The 19,286-nt window shown below is 38.3% G+C and overlaps 1 protein-coding gene across 3 annotated transcripts in view; it reads left to right on the top strand.

The window, feature by feature from the left end:
• The window catches only part of TMTC1 (transmembrane O-mannosyltransferase targeting cadherins 1), a 335,228-nt gene that overhangs the window by 304,686 nt on the left and 11,256 nt on the right, over nt 1-19,286 (top strand). For all 3 annotated transcript variants that reach the window (XM_049882736.1, XM_049882737.1, XM_049882735.1), the window contains 5 exons: nt 3,548-3,656; nt 14,914-15,016; nt 16,944-17,079; nt 18,000-18,144; nt 18,906-19,043. In XM_049882736.1, the coding sequence (XP_049738693.1) occupies nt 3,548-3,656; nt 14,914-15,016; nt 16,944-17,079; nt 18,000-18,144; nt 18,906-19,043 (631 nt within the window). The remainder of the gene's footprint in view (nt 1-3,547; nt 3,657-14,913; nt 15,017-16,943; nt 17,080-17,999; nt 18,145-18,905; nt 19,044-19,286) is intronic.

Below are 19,286 nucleotides of genomic sequence, written 5' to 3'. Positions count from 1 at the left end.
GCTACTGAAATCAGAAGCAGTTTGAAATGGAGTTCAGTTCCCATGTGGTAATTACATTATTATGTAACCAGGGAAGGTTTTGTTTAAATGAATTATGTGCTATAAATTATTGTGTCAAAACCACACCTATTGCGTAAGCTCCCACCGAAGGGTAAGGAGCTAGCCCTGGTGGTGCAATGGTTAAGCAATTGGCTGCTAACCGAAAGGTCAGCAATTCGAACTCACCCAGCAGTTCCACAGGAGAAAAGACCTGGCTTTCTGCTCTGGAAAAGATTACAGCCTAGGAAACACTGTAGAGCAGTTCTACTCTGTCATGTAGGGTCACTATGAATCAGAATCCACTCGACACCACCAAAGGGTGAGCAAAAGAGAGACTACAGAAGAAATATCTCTACTGTTCCACTCCCTTTCAGAAAGAAAACCACCACCACCACCAAGATTATCAACGTCCAGGTCTTTCTTAAAAAACATTTTAAAATATCTTCCAAGATACTATAAGGTGGCATGTAATGTCTGTTAACACAACCACTTGGTGCCTAGTGACTATCAAGGGCTCCCACACAAAAGCAGAATAATGTAAAAGTGCAGGCCAAGACAAAATGTCCTCCTGCCTGAGTCCTCGCATCTTGTTATACTCGTATATTCAACTAAATGACACAAGGAGATGTTTTTCTTCATATGCCAGTCCCTTGGGGCTTGTTTAGAGATACAGTTTTTCATGAAGAATCCAAGTTTCCTGTGAATAACTTTGATGATAACTTTTCCAATGTGGCATATGAATGTTAATGGGAGACCTCAAGTATTTAAATTCATAGACTGTACTAAGTGGTTATTAATCTCTCTGAGTTCATATATAAAAGGTCTAAGTTGCCATTCTAACTCATGTGAGCCATGGCAAATGAAAACCATTAAATCTGTACTGTCAAATTGTATTTTTCCCCGTAATGATTTTGAAGAACGTCTTAGTTAAATTATGTCCTGAGGGACTTACTTTTCAGATTAATTTCCTAAATCCTTTGGCCTTTGGGAGGATTTCCAAGTTAATGTTAGTAAAGACCTACAATATCCTTGGAGGAAGAGTTTGGCTAACCATAAAATCAATAGTAAAATTACCAGATTAAAGAAATAAATCTTCATTTAAAAAATATGTACCCATGGGAGAATTACTTCAAGGTATATGAGAATAAAAACCTGTGTGTAGGTAAACATAGTGGACTCCTATAGAGTTTTGCATCTCGTTCACATTCTTTAAATGTTTGTTGACTAAATGAATGAATCAGCAAGAAAGCAGCAGTAGAGAGCTTCAAATGCAGTTTATTATAACCATGTGACTTTAAAACCACATTCCAGGGGCAGTCTACTTAGAGACACAGGTGTTATGCCTTGTCCTCTAGGACAGGACTGTGTATCAAGAGGAGCCCATTAGGAGTTAGATAGACCCCAATAGTAGAGGATAGCATGTACATCCACCTCCCTTGGGAAATTGCTCAGTGCCTGGCATGTAATAAACCAACAAACAATTTGGTTCCGATTCCGACTCATAGCAACCTTACAGGACAGAGTAGAGCTGCCCCATAGGGTTTCCAAGGAGCAGCTAGTGGATTTGAACTGCTGACCCTTTGCTTAGCAGCCGAGCTCTTAACCACTGCACCACCAGGGTCACTATGAAGTTGGAATTGACTCTACAGCAACGGGGTTAGCATAGACAATGAAAAATGATTTCTGTATTGGATCATTAAATGCAAGGTCTGCTTTGGAGTGGGACTGTGACTCCCTCCCCCCTCCCCAAAGTCTGTGACTGGAAACTGCCTTCAGTGTGAAATCACCTTGTAACAAGCTGCTTCTGGCAGTGAAGAACTAAAATTTATGGAGTCAATATTAGTTTACCCTCTACATAACTTCATCCTATAGAGACTGGAGCCGTCAGGGGATTGTAGCAGGAGGTTGCCATTGAGCTGCCTTTGATAATTCATGGAGCAGTTAAAAATCTCAGTGTGAATACAGTTACCTGGAAAGCTTTTTAAACTGCAGTATCTGATTCAGTAGGTCACGTGGAGGCTAAGATTCTGCATTTCTAACAAGTCCTCAGGTAATTAATGCTGGTCCCTGCAGCCTTTTGAGCAGCAACTTCGTAAGTAGTCAAAGAGAATAAGCAGATACAGTGTGATGGAAGAGCTCAGAAGACTGGTTATGAGACCACAGACGAAACACTTTACTTTTCTGAATCCAAATTTCCTCATCAGAAAACTGAGTATAATAATAGGTACAATAATATTTACTGCGCTGGATTGTGAGAATTAAATTAATAGTGTTATATGAAAATTTACCAGAGCATATGGTACCTTGCTGTTATTGTTAGATGCTGTCGAGTTGCTTCCACCTCATAGTGACCCTATAAAAAAAATAGTCATTGCTAAATAAATGATTGTTGACTCTAAATAGTAAAAACATAAGCACACAACTCAGTATTCTTAACTGGTAAAGATGGGGGGGGGCCCTTAGGCTATATGCTACCTATAGTCCAAAGGGTTCGATTCTTTATTACACCTCTTTTGCCAATCACAGTGACCTAGCACTTAGCAAATGACCTGTGTGGAATTGTATTAGTTGCAAAATTGATTGCCCTGCCAAGTAACTAATGCGTATTTCTTACTTCAGAGACATTGATAACAGGATAATGACCCAATTTCTTCCCATGGTGCTAACAGGAAAAGGAACCTTCAACCAAGAAAATGGTAATAACTTTTGAGACTTGTGTCTTCTTTGAGCTAGAAGTGTAATCACTGAGAGAAGACTCAAAAGAAGAAGATAAAACTTGACCATTTTCAATTAAAATATGGTGGTAAAATAGCTGATCTTTCTTTGCTAGCCTGTGGTCACACTGTTTTCTAGTTTCATAAATTATGTAGGAAATTTATCTCTCTATGAGACCAAAGAATAATATTGGCAGTTTGGCCAAGTTTGTGCCCAGTAGGTGGCTTAACCACTGTGGGAGCCCAGGCTGCAGTGGGCAGTAATTTCTCCAGGGTCTCACCCACATCCTTGTAAACTGCCCCCATGCCACCCAGGTAATGCCACCGCACTGGCTCTTCTGAAGGTCAAAGGTGTCTTGTGAACAAACTTATAAACTATTAAAAAAATCTCGAAAGGCGCATAGCAGAAGATAAAAGGCAGAAAAATCAGTGAATAACCTGTAGCATCACATACAGCTCAACATCTCATTCCACCCGGATTCAGGCGAAAACTGTCCGTACCTTGAGGCAATCTAGTTTAAGTCATTTGCAGTACAGCCCCGAGTGCATCAGTGTATCGTTGCTGAAAGAAGTGAGAATTTTAAAAAAATGAGAATTTAAAGTCTAATCTGAGCATTTAAACAATAACCAGAAGGTTGGCAGTTTGAATCCACCAGCTGCTCCTTGGAAATCCTATGGGGCAGTTCTACTCTGTCCTACAGGATTGCTGAGTTGGAATCAACTCAGTGACAACAGATTTGGTTTCTTTTTTGTTACTAAAAGGTGTTCTTTTTTTCTCCCCTCATAATCTATAGGTCCCAGGAGAAAAAAGAAGAAGCCATCATCTTACTGAAGAATTCCATTAAATATGGCCCAGAGTTCGCGGATGCATATTCCAGCTTAGCTTCATTATTGGCGGAGCAGGTAATTGTTTCCATTCAATCTCTCACAGTTTTTATATATATATATATAAGAAATAATAGACATGTGAAATTATTCATCATAACCCTAGGGTCGGGGATGGTGTTGAGGCCGTCATCCACATTATTCTGCAGCTTCTTTATGAGGACTCACAGGAGAAATTTCTCTAACATTTCAGCATTAGGAAATAGTGGACTTCTCTTGAATTACAAGTTTCATTTTGTTTTAATCTAACGGACACAAAATCTTTCAGTTACTAAAAAGGTTTTGGTCAACTCTGTCATCCCCCCACCCCCGGCTAACAACCATCCAGACTGTTCAGTCTGCTTTTCTGTGTATGCTGCTCTTACTGCTGAGTTTACCATTTTCCTTAATAATCTGTTCAGTATTTTCGAAAGCCACCTCAATTTATTGGCTGGGTAATAAGTCAGTAAGTAACTACATAAAGCATTGCATTATTAGTTCCCAGTCATATCATTTTCCCCAGTTCACCCAGACAAGAAAATAAACATGTAATTGCTTTTCTTAATGAAAATCACCCTAGGGTAAGTAACAGTATCTCTTATCTAATATTACAATATAGCATAGTATTTTAATTTGGGGGCAGTCTTTACAGTCATGAATAAAATTTATATCTGTTCAAACATTTTCATCTTTTCTTTCTCTCCTTCTAAATCCAGTTTATTCTTCAGGATCCAGTTCAACTTCTCCCTTCCCTGACATTCTTCCACTTCCCCATCTCATGGCGAGTTTTCTTTCCTCTGAGCTCCTAACATTGGTATGCACATCAACATGCAAACTAATCCTGTATTTTTATTTCATGATTATCTCAAAGTATGACTTAAACATTGTGTTGACTTCCATTTTTTCAGGCTTATCTTTCTTGCTAATACTACAAGATTCTTTAAGAAAAGTGGTGCCATCTTTGTAAACCTACCCTTTGTATACCCACATACTGTATAAGCCAGATGTTAAATACAGTATCTCGACTTCATTTGCCTTCAGTTTTAGTGACTCTGTGGTATGTTATTAACAGGGCTTAGAACTCATGTGTTCTGTTTCAAATCCCTGCTGAGAATTTGCATTTCTAACAGGCTTCCTGATAAGAATTTGCATTTCCACTCCAGATATACTGAATCCGAATCTATATTTTAGCAAGATCCCCAGGTGATTCTTATGTATAACTTCCTGGGAACTTGTTAGAAATGCACATTCTCAGCATGGGTTCAAACCAGTTCAAAGCTCTAGTTATTAAGAGTGTTTGACAGTGAACTGGGAGACCTGGTTCTAGACTTCCTTTCTCAGTAGATAACTAGCCCCATGGGCTTGGGTAAGGAGGGCCTTACCTCTCTGGGCCTCAGTTTCCAAATCTGAAAATTAATAAATAATCTAAATTATTTTTACTGTATTTTCTGCCTCTAACATTTTAAGAGTATCTAAAACGATCTCCTTTAACATCAGCTAAGAGCTAATCACCATTTTAATGAATAACTTAAGGCTCCACTGTAATTAGTGCTAGCATTTCTATACAACAAAATGTTAATAGTATTAAAATTAATTTACCTTAATAAATATCCTACAGTTTTAATTGCATTCTTTTTCTAACTTGGCGTTCTCCAAGTTCATACAAAGTTACTGTTCTTAAATGATCAACAAAAAAAACCAAACCTGTTTCCGTCAAGTCAATTCTGACTCATGGCAACCCTATAGGACAGAGTAGAACTACTCCATAGGGTTTCCAAGGAGCAGTTGGTGGTTTTGAACTGCTGACCTTTTGGTTAGTAGCTGAACAATTAACCACTGTGCCACAAGGGATCAACATGTGTAACAACAACAACAAAAGTAGTTCCTGTCTTATTGATTCCAACTCATGGAGACCACATGTTACAGAGTAGAATTGTGCTCCATAGTTTCCAATGACTGATTTTTCAGAAGTAGGGTGCCAGGCCTTTCTTCTGAGACATGTCTGGGTAGACTTGAACCTCCAATCTTCTTGTTAGCAATGAGCATGTTAACCATTTGTACCACCCAAGGACCTCTTAAGATGTTAGAACACAAACTGTTTAGTAACCTTGAAATTGAATTTAGCCCATTCTGCTGTATCTTTGCATTTTCTTTACTATTGACCAAATTTTACAGAAGGTGGAACTTTAAAAAGGACATCATATAGATTTTTTCCTTAGTTATGTTTAGGAAATATCAGATGTTTTATTTAAAATCAATTATATGATAAATTTCATTTTGCAAACTGCAGTGGTAAATTGAGGTGAAGTTACTCCATTCCATATAGCTGAAGTTATGAATACTTTTTAAGAAAAACAGAGCAAAGCCATGATCTTTTCTTAACTCCAAAGGGCCACATCTTTTGCCAGCCTTTCCTACTCTAGATGTGATTGTAAAACGCTATGAGATCTAAGAATGTAATTGAAAGACTGAAAGGTTCTTTCTTCTCCTTTTGGCAATTGATTTTAACATCAAAAAGAGCAGCTGGTGGCATCAATCAGGATTGCCTTCCACTTTCTAACTTTCAACGTCTTATCATCATGTTCTGAATTCTTTAGTAAGAAAAGAATGCTTCAGATGCATATACAAGGCACCGAGAAACCATTAGAGAAAAATCCACTTGGTTTAACATTCTTTGGTAGCAAATGAATTCATTGCATAATGGCACAACCTTGTTAGCAAATCCCAGCATTTCAGACACCCACAGTATATGAAAACACAATATTTACAAACCTTGGTCAGTCTGTACCACACTTGTGAAGTTCTCCTCTCACGTAGCAGGTCATCTGCCAGTGTCGCCATCTGCCCACATGCAGATGTGGACATGTGCATTGATTTGTGGGACAGTTGGCCAGCTGTTGTCTCTCTTTGCCAGGCCAACCTCTTACAAAATGCAAGAACCTTTATTTCACACCCCAAAGGGAAAACTTCCTGGAGAAGGCATTTCACTATTAGTGAAGAAAACACTCTATCTTGGAGCCAATCTAATATTAGAAAACTCTTCTCTGCGCTGAGCTGAAATCAATCTTCCTTTAATTTGCACCTGTTGGACCTGGCCTTTCTTCCATCTGAGCGCTTGTTAAGCACAGCGTAGGAGCACAGTTATTTGTTTACATCTGTAATCATGTCTTTTCTAAGATCTCTTTCTTTGAACTTATTTCTTATTGACCCTCGTCTCCAAATACTTTGCCTTCTGGTCATGTTGCTTCTTGTAGCCTCTGGATTGTTCATTGTCTTTAATTAAATATGGCTCTCAAAATTAAACTGCCTTGTTGAACTGTAGTTTGATAAGGTCCAGGGTAGAATAAAAATATTCACTTCCTTGGCCTCAGATCCTGTGTATCTATGGGAATACACCCTAAAATGAATAATACTGTTGTTGTTTAGCTTCCATGTGATGCTTTGGCTCTGATGAGAGCTGCAGTCAATCGAAATCCCTTAAAAATGTAGATGTTTGTTAATCCAAGTCTCGACTCATTTTGTTTTTTTAAAACATCAATGAAAGGATTCATGTTTATCCGTATTAATTTTCCGTTCTGTACATCGGCCTGAAATTTCAGGTTTTCTAGGACTTTTAAGTCTTTTTTTTCTTCTGCCATCCAGTGTATTAACTGCCCTTTCTACCTGTTTCAGTTGGCAAATTTGATAAGAAAAGCTTTGGGCTATTTATCTACGTTTGATAAAAAACATGGAAGAGATCAGTAGCAGATAGAAAGTCCTACCGCATGATTGTAGAACCTCCTCTCCAAGTTGACTTTCTCATTATCCAAGACTTTTTGGGTACAGTTCTTCAACCTTTCATTAATGATTGAATTATATTACCATATGGTGAGACCCTTTCAGATACCTCTTGAAATCCTTACCCTGATCCAAGGTTGTGATTCTTTCAAAAAAGAAATAATGAAGCACCAGAGGAAGGAGAGTAAGGGATAGGAAGAGGATATGGAATGTGTGGCAAATTGCCTGTATGAACAATTGCCACCTTTGCCATAGACCAGAAAAACTGGATAGTGCCTGGCTACCATTACTGAACATTTTGATCAAAGATTCTATAGAAGAATCCTGATTGAAAGGGGGAAAACGCATGACAGCATTTCAAATTCTCATTGACTCTAGACTTTTGGAAGTCATGGAGGCTAGATGAACCCCTGAAATTACTGCCCTAAGATAATCTTTAAAACTTAAACCAAAATTATCCCCTGAAATCATCTTAAAACCAAACAGTAGTTTAGCATAACTAGTAAAAAACATCTGTCTTGAACATTATGCTCTTTTAAGAGCTATCTATATAGGAAGAAGGAAACCCTGGTGGCGTAGTGGTTAAGTGCTAAGGCTGCTAACCAAAGGGTTAGCAGTTCGAATCCACCAGGCACTCCTTGGAAACTCTATGGGGCAGTTCTACTCTGTCCTGTAGGGTCGCTATGAGTCAGAATCAACTCGACGGCACTGGGTTTGGTTTTTTTTTTTTTTTTTTTTGTATAGGATCAAAGTGACAGCAGCAACTTGAAAGATTAGATAGGAACCTTAGAGGGCAGTGAGTTCATGTTAATGGGGGAGGAACAACTCAGAAAAGGAAGGTGAAAATCGTTGCACAACTCGAAGAATGTAATCAACGTCACTGAATTGTACATGTAGAAACAGTTGAATTGGTGTATGTTTTGCTGTTTGTATTCTCAACAACAACAACAAAATTAGAAAGAAAGAAACAAGGCTGATTTGATATACCTTGCTCTTACTGTCATCATGCTGCTCTCCATTGACACCATTTGCCATCCTCAGTACCAGTAAAACCAGGAGTATAGTAATGCCTTCTAAGATTTCCTCTGGGATTAATATTGGGTTACTTGCTCTGTTGGAACTCAAGGGTAAAAAGTGTAAATCCATTTGGTCAAAGTAGAAAACTTGAGAAGGGAAAATTTGAAAAATTGACTAATAAATGGACAGTAAGGCTCACATGGAGACACATTTGAAATTGATAGATAATAAGAAGCAAAAGTAGGTGTCTGAGGAGAGGATTTTTAAACATGTGAGGAAGAAAACTCTTGTGGAAATATGTGGGGTATTTTGGAAGGAGACTTTGAGCGCATTCTGGTATAAGTGGTTGAGAGTCTTATTTCAGGAAGTGAGTGTGGGAATGGACAGACTCTACTGTGATAGTTTTTTCTTTTTTGTATTTAGGGACTGTTTGCATCTGAAGGGTGAAATGAAAGAAAAATAGAAAATTTAGAACTGTAGGCAAAGCACCTAAAGGACTGAAGCAGGAAGAGGCAGACTTTTAGGAAGACGGGAAATAAGACCAGCTTTAGTATTTTTTTCAGTTGCACAAGTAATATAAAGTTTGAAATATCAGAGAAAATAAAATACATCCTTCATCCGTAATATGTCTGAAAACAACAAATATTATCATTTTTTGTACAGGTCTTTTTAATATATTGATATGTTGTTTTCATACGTAATTATTTCATAATTGATTTGTATCCTGTTCCTTTTATTAACTTGACATTAAATTATATATAATATTTTATGTGTCTCCATGTTGTTAAATGGCTTTATCAAATTGATTCATTATAATTTATATAATAATACACTTACTGTAGGTCATTTGGGTTCTACTATTATTTTTGTTGTATGGCAGCGAACTTCTCTTTCCTTATGGCTTTTTAAAAACCAGAGTTTGAATCATTTCCTTATGGTAGATCCTGGAAGTAGAACTCCCATATCAAAAAGTATGAGCATATTTCGTGACTCTTGAGATGTGTTATTAAATTGCCTTACAAAAGAGTGATACCAGTTTACACTGCCACCAGCAGTATATAACCTTTAAATATTGAATGTTGGTAGAACACTTAAATGGAAATGGCATATGGACAGAAGAGAGAGTTAGGGCTGGAAAGATAGATCTAGGATTTTTTCTTATAGATGGAACAATATTATGAGCAGGTAATTTCTCTAGAAGGGAAGTGAGAATGGTATAGGAAGATGAACCTTAAAGTATAATTTTTTAACCTTCTCATTGTACAGACAAAATGTGAGTTACACAGAGTTAAGTGGCCGTCCAAGGTCATGCAGATACCTAGCAGCAGGACAGGACTAGAACCTGTCTGCTCACCTACTGCTCTTTCTCTGTGTGATGCTGAAGTTCCATGGCTAATGAGATTGGGTGTGGGAGCAGGAGGGAAAAGAGAAGTCATAGGGAAAATTTAGGACGGTGAGTTGTTCTGGAAATTAGTTATATAACAGCATTCAGCACAAAGTTGATGCCCCTCTGTGTCAGCTGCAGCAAAGAAGTAAAAACAAAAAGAAAGAAAACAGAAAATGCACTCTTAGATTCCAAGTGGGGATGTTCTCTGCCTTGCTAGTCCTCCCTGGTTCTCCATTAGCATTGAGAACTGGCTGTATTCCCGCTTCGCAGATAGGATTGTAAACATTTACAAGCCCACAAACATTTTTACCCAGCCTAGTCTTGCCATAGATTATATAGCTTGCATGATTATATAGCTTGCATGATACTTGCAGTAAAAGAAATAAAAATTAATATTGCTTATGACTCTGACTTACTGTAAGTTATTACTAGCCCCAGGTTTATAACCTATTGAAAACCTCAATTAATTAAATTGATAGCACTTAAAATAAAATATTTTTATTTTCATGCACTTTGGGATATGAATTCTTATATAAGAATGAAACGAAAATTGGAACAATGAAATATAAATTAGAAGTATAGATCAAGATTAAAATGCCCGAGGTCTGATTCTCTCCTTGTACAAATGCCACCTTTTGGGTAGATTTATCAACTCATATTACTGAATATATGGCCAAATCAATTTGAACCAGACCCTACCTTAAGAATTTATTGATTTACTCATTCAATACATATTTACTGAGTGCCTACGCACCATCAGACGCTAATTATTGTAGAAGTAGCAAGATATGGCCTGTATCTTCATGGAGTTTACAATAGAAGGGAAGGCGCGATGGTTGATGCTTGGATGCTAACTGAAAGCTTGGCAGTTCAAACTCACCCAGCAGCTCCATGCGAAAAAGATCTGGCAACCTGCTTTCATAAAGATTACAGCCAAGAAAACCACATGGGGCAGTTTTACTCTGTCACAAGGGTTTACTATGAGTCAGAATCTACTCAATGGCACCCAAAAACAACAAAGTTATTATATCCTCCCACCCCAATATCGGAAACCCTGGTTGTGTAGTGGTTAAGAGCTACACCTGCTAACCAAAAGGTTGGCAGTTCAAATCTACCGGGTGCTCCTTGGAAACTCTATGGGGGCAGTTCTACTCTGTCCTAAAGGGTCGCTTTGAGTTAGTAATCACCTCGACAGCAGTGGGTTTGGTTTGGTTTTACCCCAATATCAGGAGCTCTGATGGCACAGGGGTTAAGAGGTTGGCTGCTAACCAAAAGGTCGACAGTGTAAATCCACCAGCCGCTCCTTGGAAACCCTATGGGGCAGTTCTGCTGTGTCCTATAAGTCACCATGAATCAGAATCCACCTGACGGCAATGGGGTTTTACCCCAGTATCTAATACAATTGTAACAAATGCTGTAAAGGGAAAGTACTGGTGAGCACATTAAAGGGACTGTTAGGGATTGAAGTGTATGCCCCAAAATGTATTGAAATCCTAACCCTTGTACCTGTTGTAAATATATTCCTGTCTGGTTGGAAATAGGGTTTTTCTTCTGTTATGTTAATAAGGTCATGTCAGTGTAGGATGGATCCTAAATCTAATCACTTCTGAGTTATAAAAAGACCAGAAGGGATACAGAGGCACACACAGGGAGGAAACAGATGCCAAGGAACTCCTGAGGCTCCCAACAAGGAAGGACTTCTAGACTCTAAAACTGAAAAACTAAATTCCTGTTATTTAAAATATGCCACTAGTACTAAGAAGTAAATTGCCCTTTTCACTCTCATACTCTCATGAGTCTACAGTAGGTTTTTTTTTTTTTAGAAGCTATATGATATATCCAAATTATTTATGAAAAGGCTAATAAAATACTTGCATCTTTTCTAACTAGATAACTGTATGAGGCCAAGTTTTCTTCATATACTTTGGACAAAACAACATATAACAACAGATTGGCCACAAAAGCAAATAGGAGAATCCAACTATCTTTTATGAAGCCAGACATTAAATAGATTTGCTTGGAAAATAGTAATTTTTTTCATATAAATATGTTATTTATGTTCATGTTTATTATTTTTTTAATAAATTAATAAAATTTTTATCAGCTTCATTTCTAATGTGGTAAATATTGTTAGATACAGCCCACATAAACAAAAGCTCTTGGGGGTTCCTCTGTAATTTTTACAGAAGAGTCCTAAAACCAAAAAGTTTGAGAATCACTGCAGTAAGCCCATGTTCATTGGTTTCTCATCCATTCTTCAGGTTGATGAACTACCAGGAATATTTTCTAAATATATCAGTTGGCCCAACAGAGTAAATTACAGTCAGGGTATCCATCATCTCTTTTGTGGTGGAGGTGGTGTTAGGTACCATCAAGTTGGCTCCGACTCACAGCAGCCCTGTGTGCAACAGAAGGAAACACTGCCTAGTCCTGCACCATCTTTACAATCATTATTATGTTTGAGCCCATTGTTGGAGCTACTGTGTCAATCCCATTTCATTGAGGATCTTCCTCTTTTTTGCTGACCCTCTACTTTACAAAGTGTTAGGAATTGAATGGTGTCCCCCAAAAATGTGTGTCAACTTGGCTAGGCCATGATTCACAGTATTGTGTGATAATCTACCATTTTGTCATCTGATGTAATTTTCCTGTGTGTTGTAAATCCTATCTCTATGATGTTAATGAGGGAGGACTCAATCTACAAGATCCAGTTGTGTCTTAAGTCAATCTCTTTTGAGATATAAAAGAGAGAAGCAAGCAGAGAAACAGGGGGGACCTCATACCACCAAGAAACAAGATCCAGGAGAATACTGCATCCTTTAAATCTGGGGTCCCAGCACTGAGAAGATTGATGACAAGGACCTTCCCCCAGAGCCGACAGAGAAAGAAAGCCTTCCCCTGGAGCTGGCACCCTGAATTCGTACTTCTAGCCTCCTGGACTGTGAGAGAATAAATTTCTCTTTGTTAAAGCCATCTGCTTGTAATATTTCTGTTATAGCAGCGTTAGATAACTAAGACACCAAGCATGATGTTGTTTTCCAGGGAATGGTCCCTCCTGATAACATATCCAAAGTGTGCAAGACTAAGTCACACCATCCTCTCTTCCAAGGAGCACTCTGGCTATATTAGACACCTCTTTTGGACAGTCTAATTGTCACTTTCCCTTCCCAAAGTAAAAAGCATGCTAGGTTGAGTGATGATAGCATGTAAAAAGTGAAGATATTGACTATATCTCTCCCCCAGGCTCATTTTATTTCCCCTCTTCTGAAAATGCTTTTGAACAGGAAGATGAGCCCAAGGCTGAATGCTGCCCATTGTTCACCAGCTGACCTGGAAGACCATTTTGTACTGAGGCAGCAGTTGGCTGGGGGCTGTCCTGTAGAGCAGAAAGTATTATTTGTCAGACTGTTCTCTCGGTCACGAGCATTTTTAATTAAAGTTATCCTATAAGTAGTTTACATTCATTTCCTCTGAAACTCACAAATCAGTAGAGACCAGGAAGGAGCAGGCTTAGTTCAGGACTTCTAGCCAAATGAGTTAAATGAAAGTGAGTGCTTGAGATTGAGCTACTTTTTAAGAGAAATATATTGCCCCTTCAGAGAAGTTGGAATTTATTTTAAATAATCACCTGCCAGGTATACTTCTCCTGCATTTTTTAATATGCAAAGTTAATCATTCCTTGAAATTTAGAGTCAAGGGAAAGGAAAAGAAAGACAGATATTGAAGACATTTGTCAGAGTCAGAATCTTGAGACTCTCCTTGGGGGCCACCAAGGTTAAAAAAAAAAAAAAAAAAGGTTACAGGGGTACAATTTCTTGCTCCTGACACATGTGGTCTTTTAAATTGTATTACTTCTTTGGACTTCGAAAGTGGAAACCCAGCTCATAAACCTAGAAATAAGAGTGAGACGTTTTAGATGAAAAGGTGATATCTTTGCTTATTTTGGAGCTGCAAAAAAGTGGAAAAAACATAAAATTGAATCAGGTAAAATAGTAATTGCACACAAAAACTGTTGTTTACTGTTATATTCGACTTCAGGAAGTTAGAATGTGAGGAATCAATTATATTCCTTTCAGGAAAAACACCTTTCAACTCTCCCAGAGTTTGGTTGTAAGGATGCTTTTGATTTCAAGTGTCCCCAGATTTTTTCAATCACATCTTTGTATTACAGAGCTGCTGCAGAAGCTAACAGTAACCAGTGTCCTCAGGTATTGGGATCAGGACAGGCACAGAGTATCTGTCTAACTACAGGTCTGGGTGCCACTCCTGGTTTCCCACCTTATTAGAAGGATAAGGCAAAGCGAACAACATCATCTACATAGGAAAGTTTTTAGAGATAACAATCTGGCTGAAGGCAGGGAGGCCTGGGGGATTTGGCTTACAGCTGCTTTTTCATACACAGCTAGCATTCTTCACCTACGCTTTATGATTTTATTTGGGGAGGTTTCTGAGGGCAAGGCGGAAGGGAGGCTGATCATGGGTAGGACTTTGCCTTATCCTTCTAATAGCCACCGAAGCGTTTGGTACTTCCCTTATCCAACCTGTGCTTTCCCATTTCTGAGCTGTTCTCTCCAACCAGAATACGTGTCCCTTCAAAGGTACACTCCTACTCTTACCTGTGTGGCAACACCAGGATCAGCTGCCCTATCTGCTATGGACTATTTTCTGACTGCCCCGGTCTTCTTCCTAGTCCATCTCAGTCTGAAGCTCTGCTGAAACCTGTTGGGTATCATAGCAACATGGCAAGCCTCCACTGAACAGACGGGTGGTGGCTGCACATGAGGTGCTTCGGTAGGGAATTGAACCCGCTCTCCCCCGGAAGGCAAGAATTCTACCGCTGAACCACCACTGTCCCCACTGTTCCAACTGTAGGGCGCGCTGTACTGGTACAAATCCCTCCAGATGCCCATTTTTAGTAAACATCAGCTTGTTGGCTTTAACGTAACTAAACACGGACATGAATTGTAGCATCTGTTCATAGTTAACATTGACTTTAATTCATCTGTTTCGTCTCTGTTGCATAATGGGTGCTCAGTAAGTTCTTTCTGCTTTTCCCACTCCCTTTATTGGTTTTATTACTAATTTCCAGTTTATTTTTCTTTGTTCTCTTTAAAGGAAAGTTATAAGGAAGCTGAGGAGATTTACCAGGCTGGAATAAAGAACTGTCCAGACAGCTCAGACTTACACAACAACTATGGGGTTTTCTTAGTTGATACTGGTGAGTGAAATTAAAGAGAACCTGTTCTGTTGAGATTAGATAATACTATCTGTGAGGCAGAATGGCAGTAACCCAAATAATGCCTCAGAAATAAAATTCACTGGGCTTGGCAGGAAGCTCACACTGTTGACAGTCATCTTGTCCCTCGGGGCTGTGAGTTCTCAAATCTTAAAGCTCAGTTCAGTAAAATCTTCCCAGTTCTTATAATCGTCTCTCTAAGGAAAACTCAGGCGGCAGGAAGTAGCCGTGATTTAAGGAGCAGCAGCCTTCTTTGAGCATGGCTGATACAAGCTTCTAAATCTCTGATGATGACATGTTCCTCCACAGTGATACAGAACCTGCATCTAAATCTAGGCATGGCGCATGGTAGATGCTTTTTCACAATTGATAAAAGCCTCCAGAATTGCTGTACTGTTCCTTACTCAATGTACATAATGGAAACTATGTTATTATAATTGATAGAGTGCTCCTGTATGACAGGTGCTATCTAATACACTCACCCTGTTTTATTTAATAGAGAACTTAACTGGGCAGGGATTCTATTTACTTTATTATTTGTACAGAGCCCTAGATACTGTTGGCATGTAATGAATACTTATGAATAATGAAAAGAAAGATATTTGAATTTAATTAAAAGTACCACTTTGTACTTAACTATTAAACTAGCTGCCCTGCAGTAAAATTCAGTTTTAATTTTTTTCAATATTAAGTGCTTGAAAGGGTTTTGATTTTCAAGGATATTTGAAGCTTGTCTGTTTTCTAGAATATCAATTTTTACTGAGGTATTTTTTTTTTATGTCTAGGAAACTTTGTTTTTGCATGTAAAATTGTCGTGTAGTGCCACCTACTGGTTTATTAGCAACGTAATAACAAATTAAGTGACGTAAAGGTTTAAAGATCAGACAAGACCTTCAGTTCTCAGGGTCTAGCCCTCTTCATTCCACTTCAACAACAAACAACCTCCTTTCCCCACCCCAACCCCCCAAAAAAGCTCATTGACCATGGCACATGTCTTTTGACTACTATGTTTTCTCTTTGTGTTTGTGTTTTCATACTTGTGAAATCTGCAATCCCCAGTGACCTATATATAGATTTGTAGAATCTCTCTAGGCACCTAGTTCTAGCCTTAACCCTCATTTGTCCTAAGATCTTTGTCACTTAAAGTGTTTCTGTATTAGCTTGTGTATCTATAAAGTGGTACTTTGGTTTATTTTTTAATATCTTAAATCCCAGGAGGCAGCTAAGTGATATCAAAAGCAACTAAATAGTATCAAAAATATCTGCAGAGATCATATGTGATCATGTAAATACAAGTATTTTAAAATATGCAATGCACTGGACAAATGCAAGATGGCATTATTATTATATTTTAAAGTCCCATTAAATAAATACCACTTAAACAAATATGTATGATTTGAAAAGAAATTTTCAAGATACAGCTGACACATACTTATTTTAAAAAATCCCTCTATTACTCTGTTTCAATATAGTAATTGAGACAGATCCTTAGAAATTGATTTGGGATGGTTTTCTTTCAATAATAACCAATTCTATTTTTTGTATAGTAAGAGGCAGCAGTATCTTGGATAAATAACAGTCACAGGTAATCTCAAAATAGCATATTTTCTGTGGCAATGGCCGAAAAACACTTTGAGAACAACTTATGACAATAGTAAGAAATTGGTTGTAGTTTTATTGCCGGTTATTATGATTATTATTAATTGCTTTGGAAGTGGGATAACTAGTGAAATGGTCAAAAGTTCATGGCAGAAAAAAGTGAAAATGCAAGCTAATTTACAAACTGAATAGTTATGATATGACTGTGTAATAATGATGAAGAATGATGTAAGTCAGAAGGGAGATTGAAGAGTTCAAGTGTCTTACAATAAAGTATTTTCTGCTCTTACCACCCCATCACTGGTTACAGGCTCTCCAGAGAAGGCAGTGGTTCATTACCAACAAGCCATCAAACTTAGCCCAAGTCATCATGTGGCCATGGTCAACCTGGGAAGACTGTATAGGTCATTGGGAGAGAACAATGTGGCTGAAGAATGGTACAAACGGTAAAGTTCCTTTTTTTCAGAGGCCCAAGCAATTGCCCGGAAACCCTGGTGGCATAGTGGTTAAGTGCTACGGCTGCTAACCAAAGGGTCAGCAATTCGAATCCACCAGGCACTCCTTAGAAACTCTAGAGGGCAGTTCTTCTCTGCCCTGTAGGGTCGCTATGAGTTGGAATCGACTCGATGGCACTGGGCTTGGTTATTTTTGGTTTTGGAAGCAATTGCCCATCAATTTTTTTTAGTTAATTGGAACAGACATGCTCTTAGTATGGTAGCAAATTTTGCCAATCCATGTGATACAGAGTCTCATCTTCAAAGACAATAATAGAATATTAATACTTGGGATAACTGGTATCCCAATCAATGACTTTTTGCATGCTGGTTGGAACATAGCACTAAGCCAAGGTTGGAGTTTAATTTCCACTTTAATTAGCCCATGGTTTTCTGAACACAAATAGCAACATTAAAAATGGGAATAGATGAAAGACTATCCATACATCTGAACAAGTCTATTACCATTAATGGAAAAGACCCTTGGGGGTCATTTTCCATATTACCAGTTCACTGGAGACACTTTTACATTCAGAAGGTGGCATCATGATCATTACTGGCACAGTAGTTCGGTGTTTGGCTGCTAACCAAGGGGTCGGCCTTTCAAATCCACTAGCTGCTCCTTGGAAACTCTGTGGAGCAACTCTACTCTGTCCTGTAGGGTCGCTATGAGTTGGAATCAACTCAACGGTGAGGAGTTATCTTGATATTTAAGAAAAAAAAAAAAAAAGCCACCTTGAAGCAGAATCTCAAACCATGGGCATCCCTCCCTAAATCTGCACTTAGAACTTTGGAAATGAACCTACTAAAAGAAAAGTGTCAGCAATAAAAAAAAGAAAAAAAAGTGTCATTTTACTTTTCTCAAAACTCAGCGCACTGCAGGTGGCACGCAAAGCTGAGATTTTATCACCTTTGGGAGCGCTGTATTACAACACTAACCGTTATGAAGAGGCTTTGCAGATTTACCGAGAAGCCGCAGCACTTCAGCCCTCTCAGAGAGAACTCCGCTTGGCACTGGTGAGTAGAAGAACTAGAGAAAATGAAGCTGGAAATGTAAGCACAACACATAATATCGCCAGCTGCACTCAGACCTAAAAAACTGGAACCAGAATGCTATGGTATATCCATTTTATGAACACTAATAAAATGAACCCCTGAACCTATAACCCTGTGATAATCTTTAAACCTTAACCCAAAAATATCCCCTGAAGTCTTCTTAAAACCAAGTGACAGTTTAGTTTAACTAGTAAAAAATGTCTGCATTAAGCATTATGCTTTTTTTCAGAACTATCTATATCAAACTATATGGGATCAAAGTGACAACAGCAACTTGAAAGATAGGAACCTTAGTGGGCAGTGAGAATATATTAATGGGGGAGGAACAACTCAGAAAGGGAGAGTGAGAATGGCTGCACAACTTGAAGATTGTAATCAAAATCACTGGATTGTACATGTAGAAATGGTTGAATTGGTTTCTGTTGAAACCATAGGAAATTACTTATATTCTGACATATTTAGTCAAATTTTTTTAAAGGGCAAAAGCTATTTTATTGGGCATGTTTTGGTGTTTCTGCCATTGACACACAAATACATGTACATACCTAAATAAACAAACAAAATTGAAACCTGTAAAGTATGATTCAGCCCTCTCTGTCAGTCACTAAATGGATGCTGAACATTCTTCTCAGGGAGGTTTTCTGAAAGCCTCTATTCAGGGATATTTTACTTGATAAGGCAGTAACAGTGTCTTTTAAGCCAAGATCTGTGTGGTTTTGCAGGCTCAGGTTTTGGCTGTGATGGGTCAGACAAAAGAAGCTGAAAAGATGACCAATCACATTGTGTCGGAGGAGACCGGATGCCTTGAGTGCTATCGCCTTTTGTCAGCAATCTACAGCAAGCAAGAGCGCCACCACAAGGTAGAAAAAGGCATTGTTTGAATTCGTGAGCAGGAAATGATGTGCTCCTAAATGATTCTCCAATTTGCCGTTTACAAGGCTGAGCAGTCTTGAATATCATCAGTCAGCATGTCCTAGCTTATGAAAGCTTTTTACAGATATTCTTGTAACTCTTTAGATGCCCCCTTGAAATAATAACGTGGCTCGTCCTTGGTCGAAAGATTTTATGTGGTATTATCTCAGTTTGTTTTCAGTTAACTGTAT

Source organism: Elephas maximus, chromosome 4 (genome assembly GCF_024166365.1).
Source record: "Elephas maximus indicus isolate mEleMax1 chromosome 4, mEleMax1 primary haplotype, whole genome shotgun sequence".
Taxonomy (NCBI): Eukaryota; Metazoa; Chordata; class Mammalia; order Proboscidea; family Elephantidae; genus Elephas; species Elephas maximus.
Note: the sequence above shows the minus strand (reverse complement) of the source record. Positions and strands in the feature narration are given on the sequence as shown.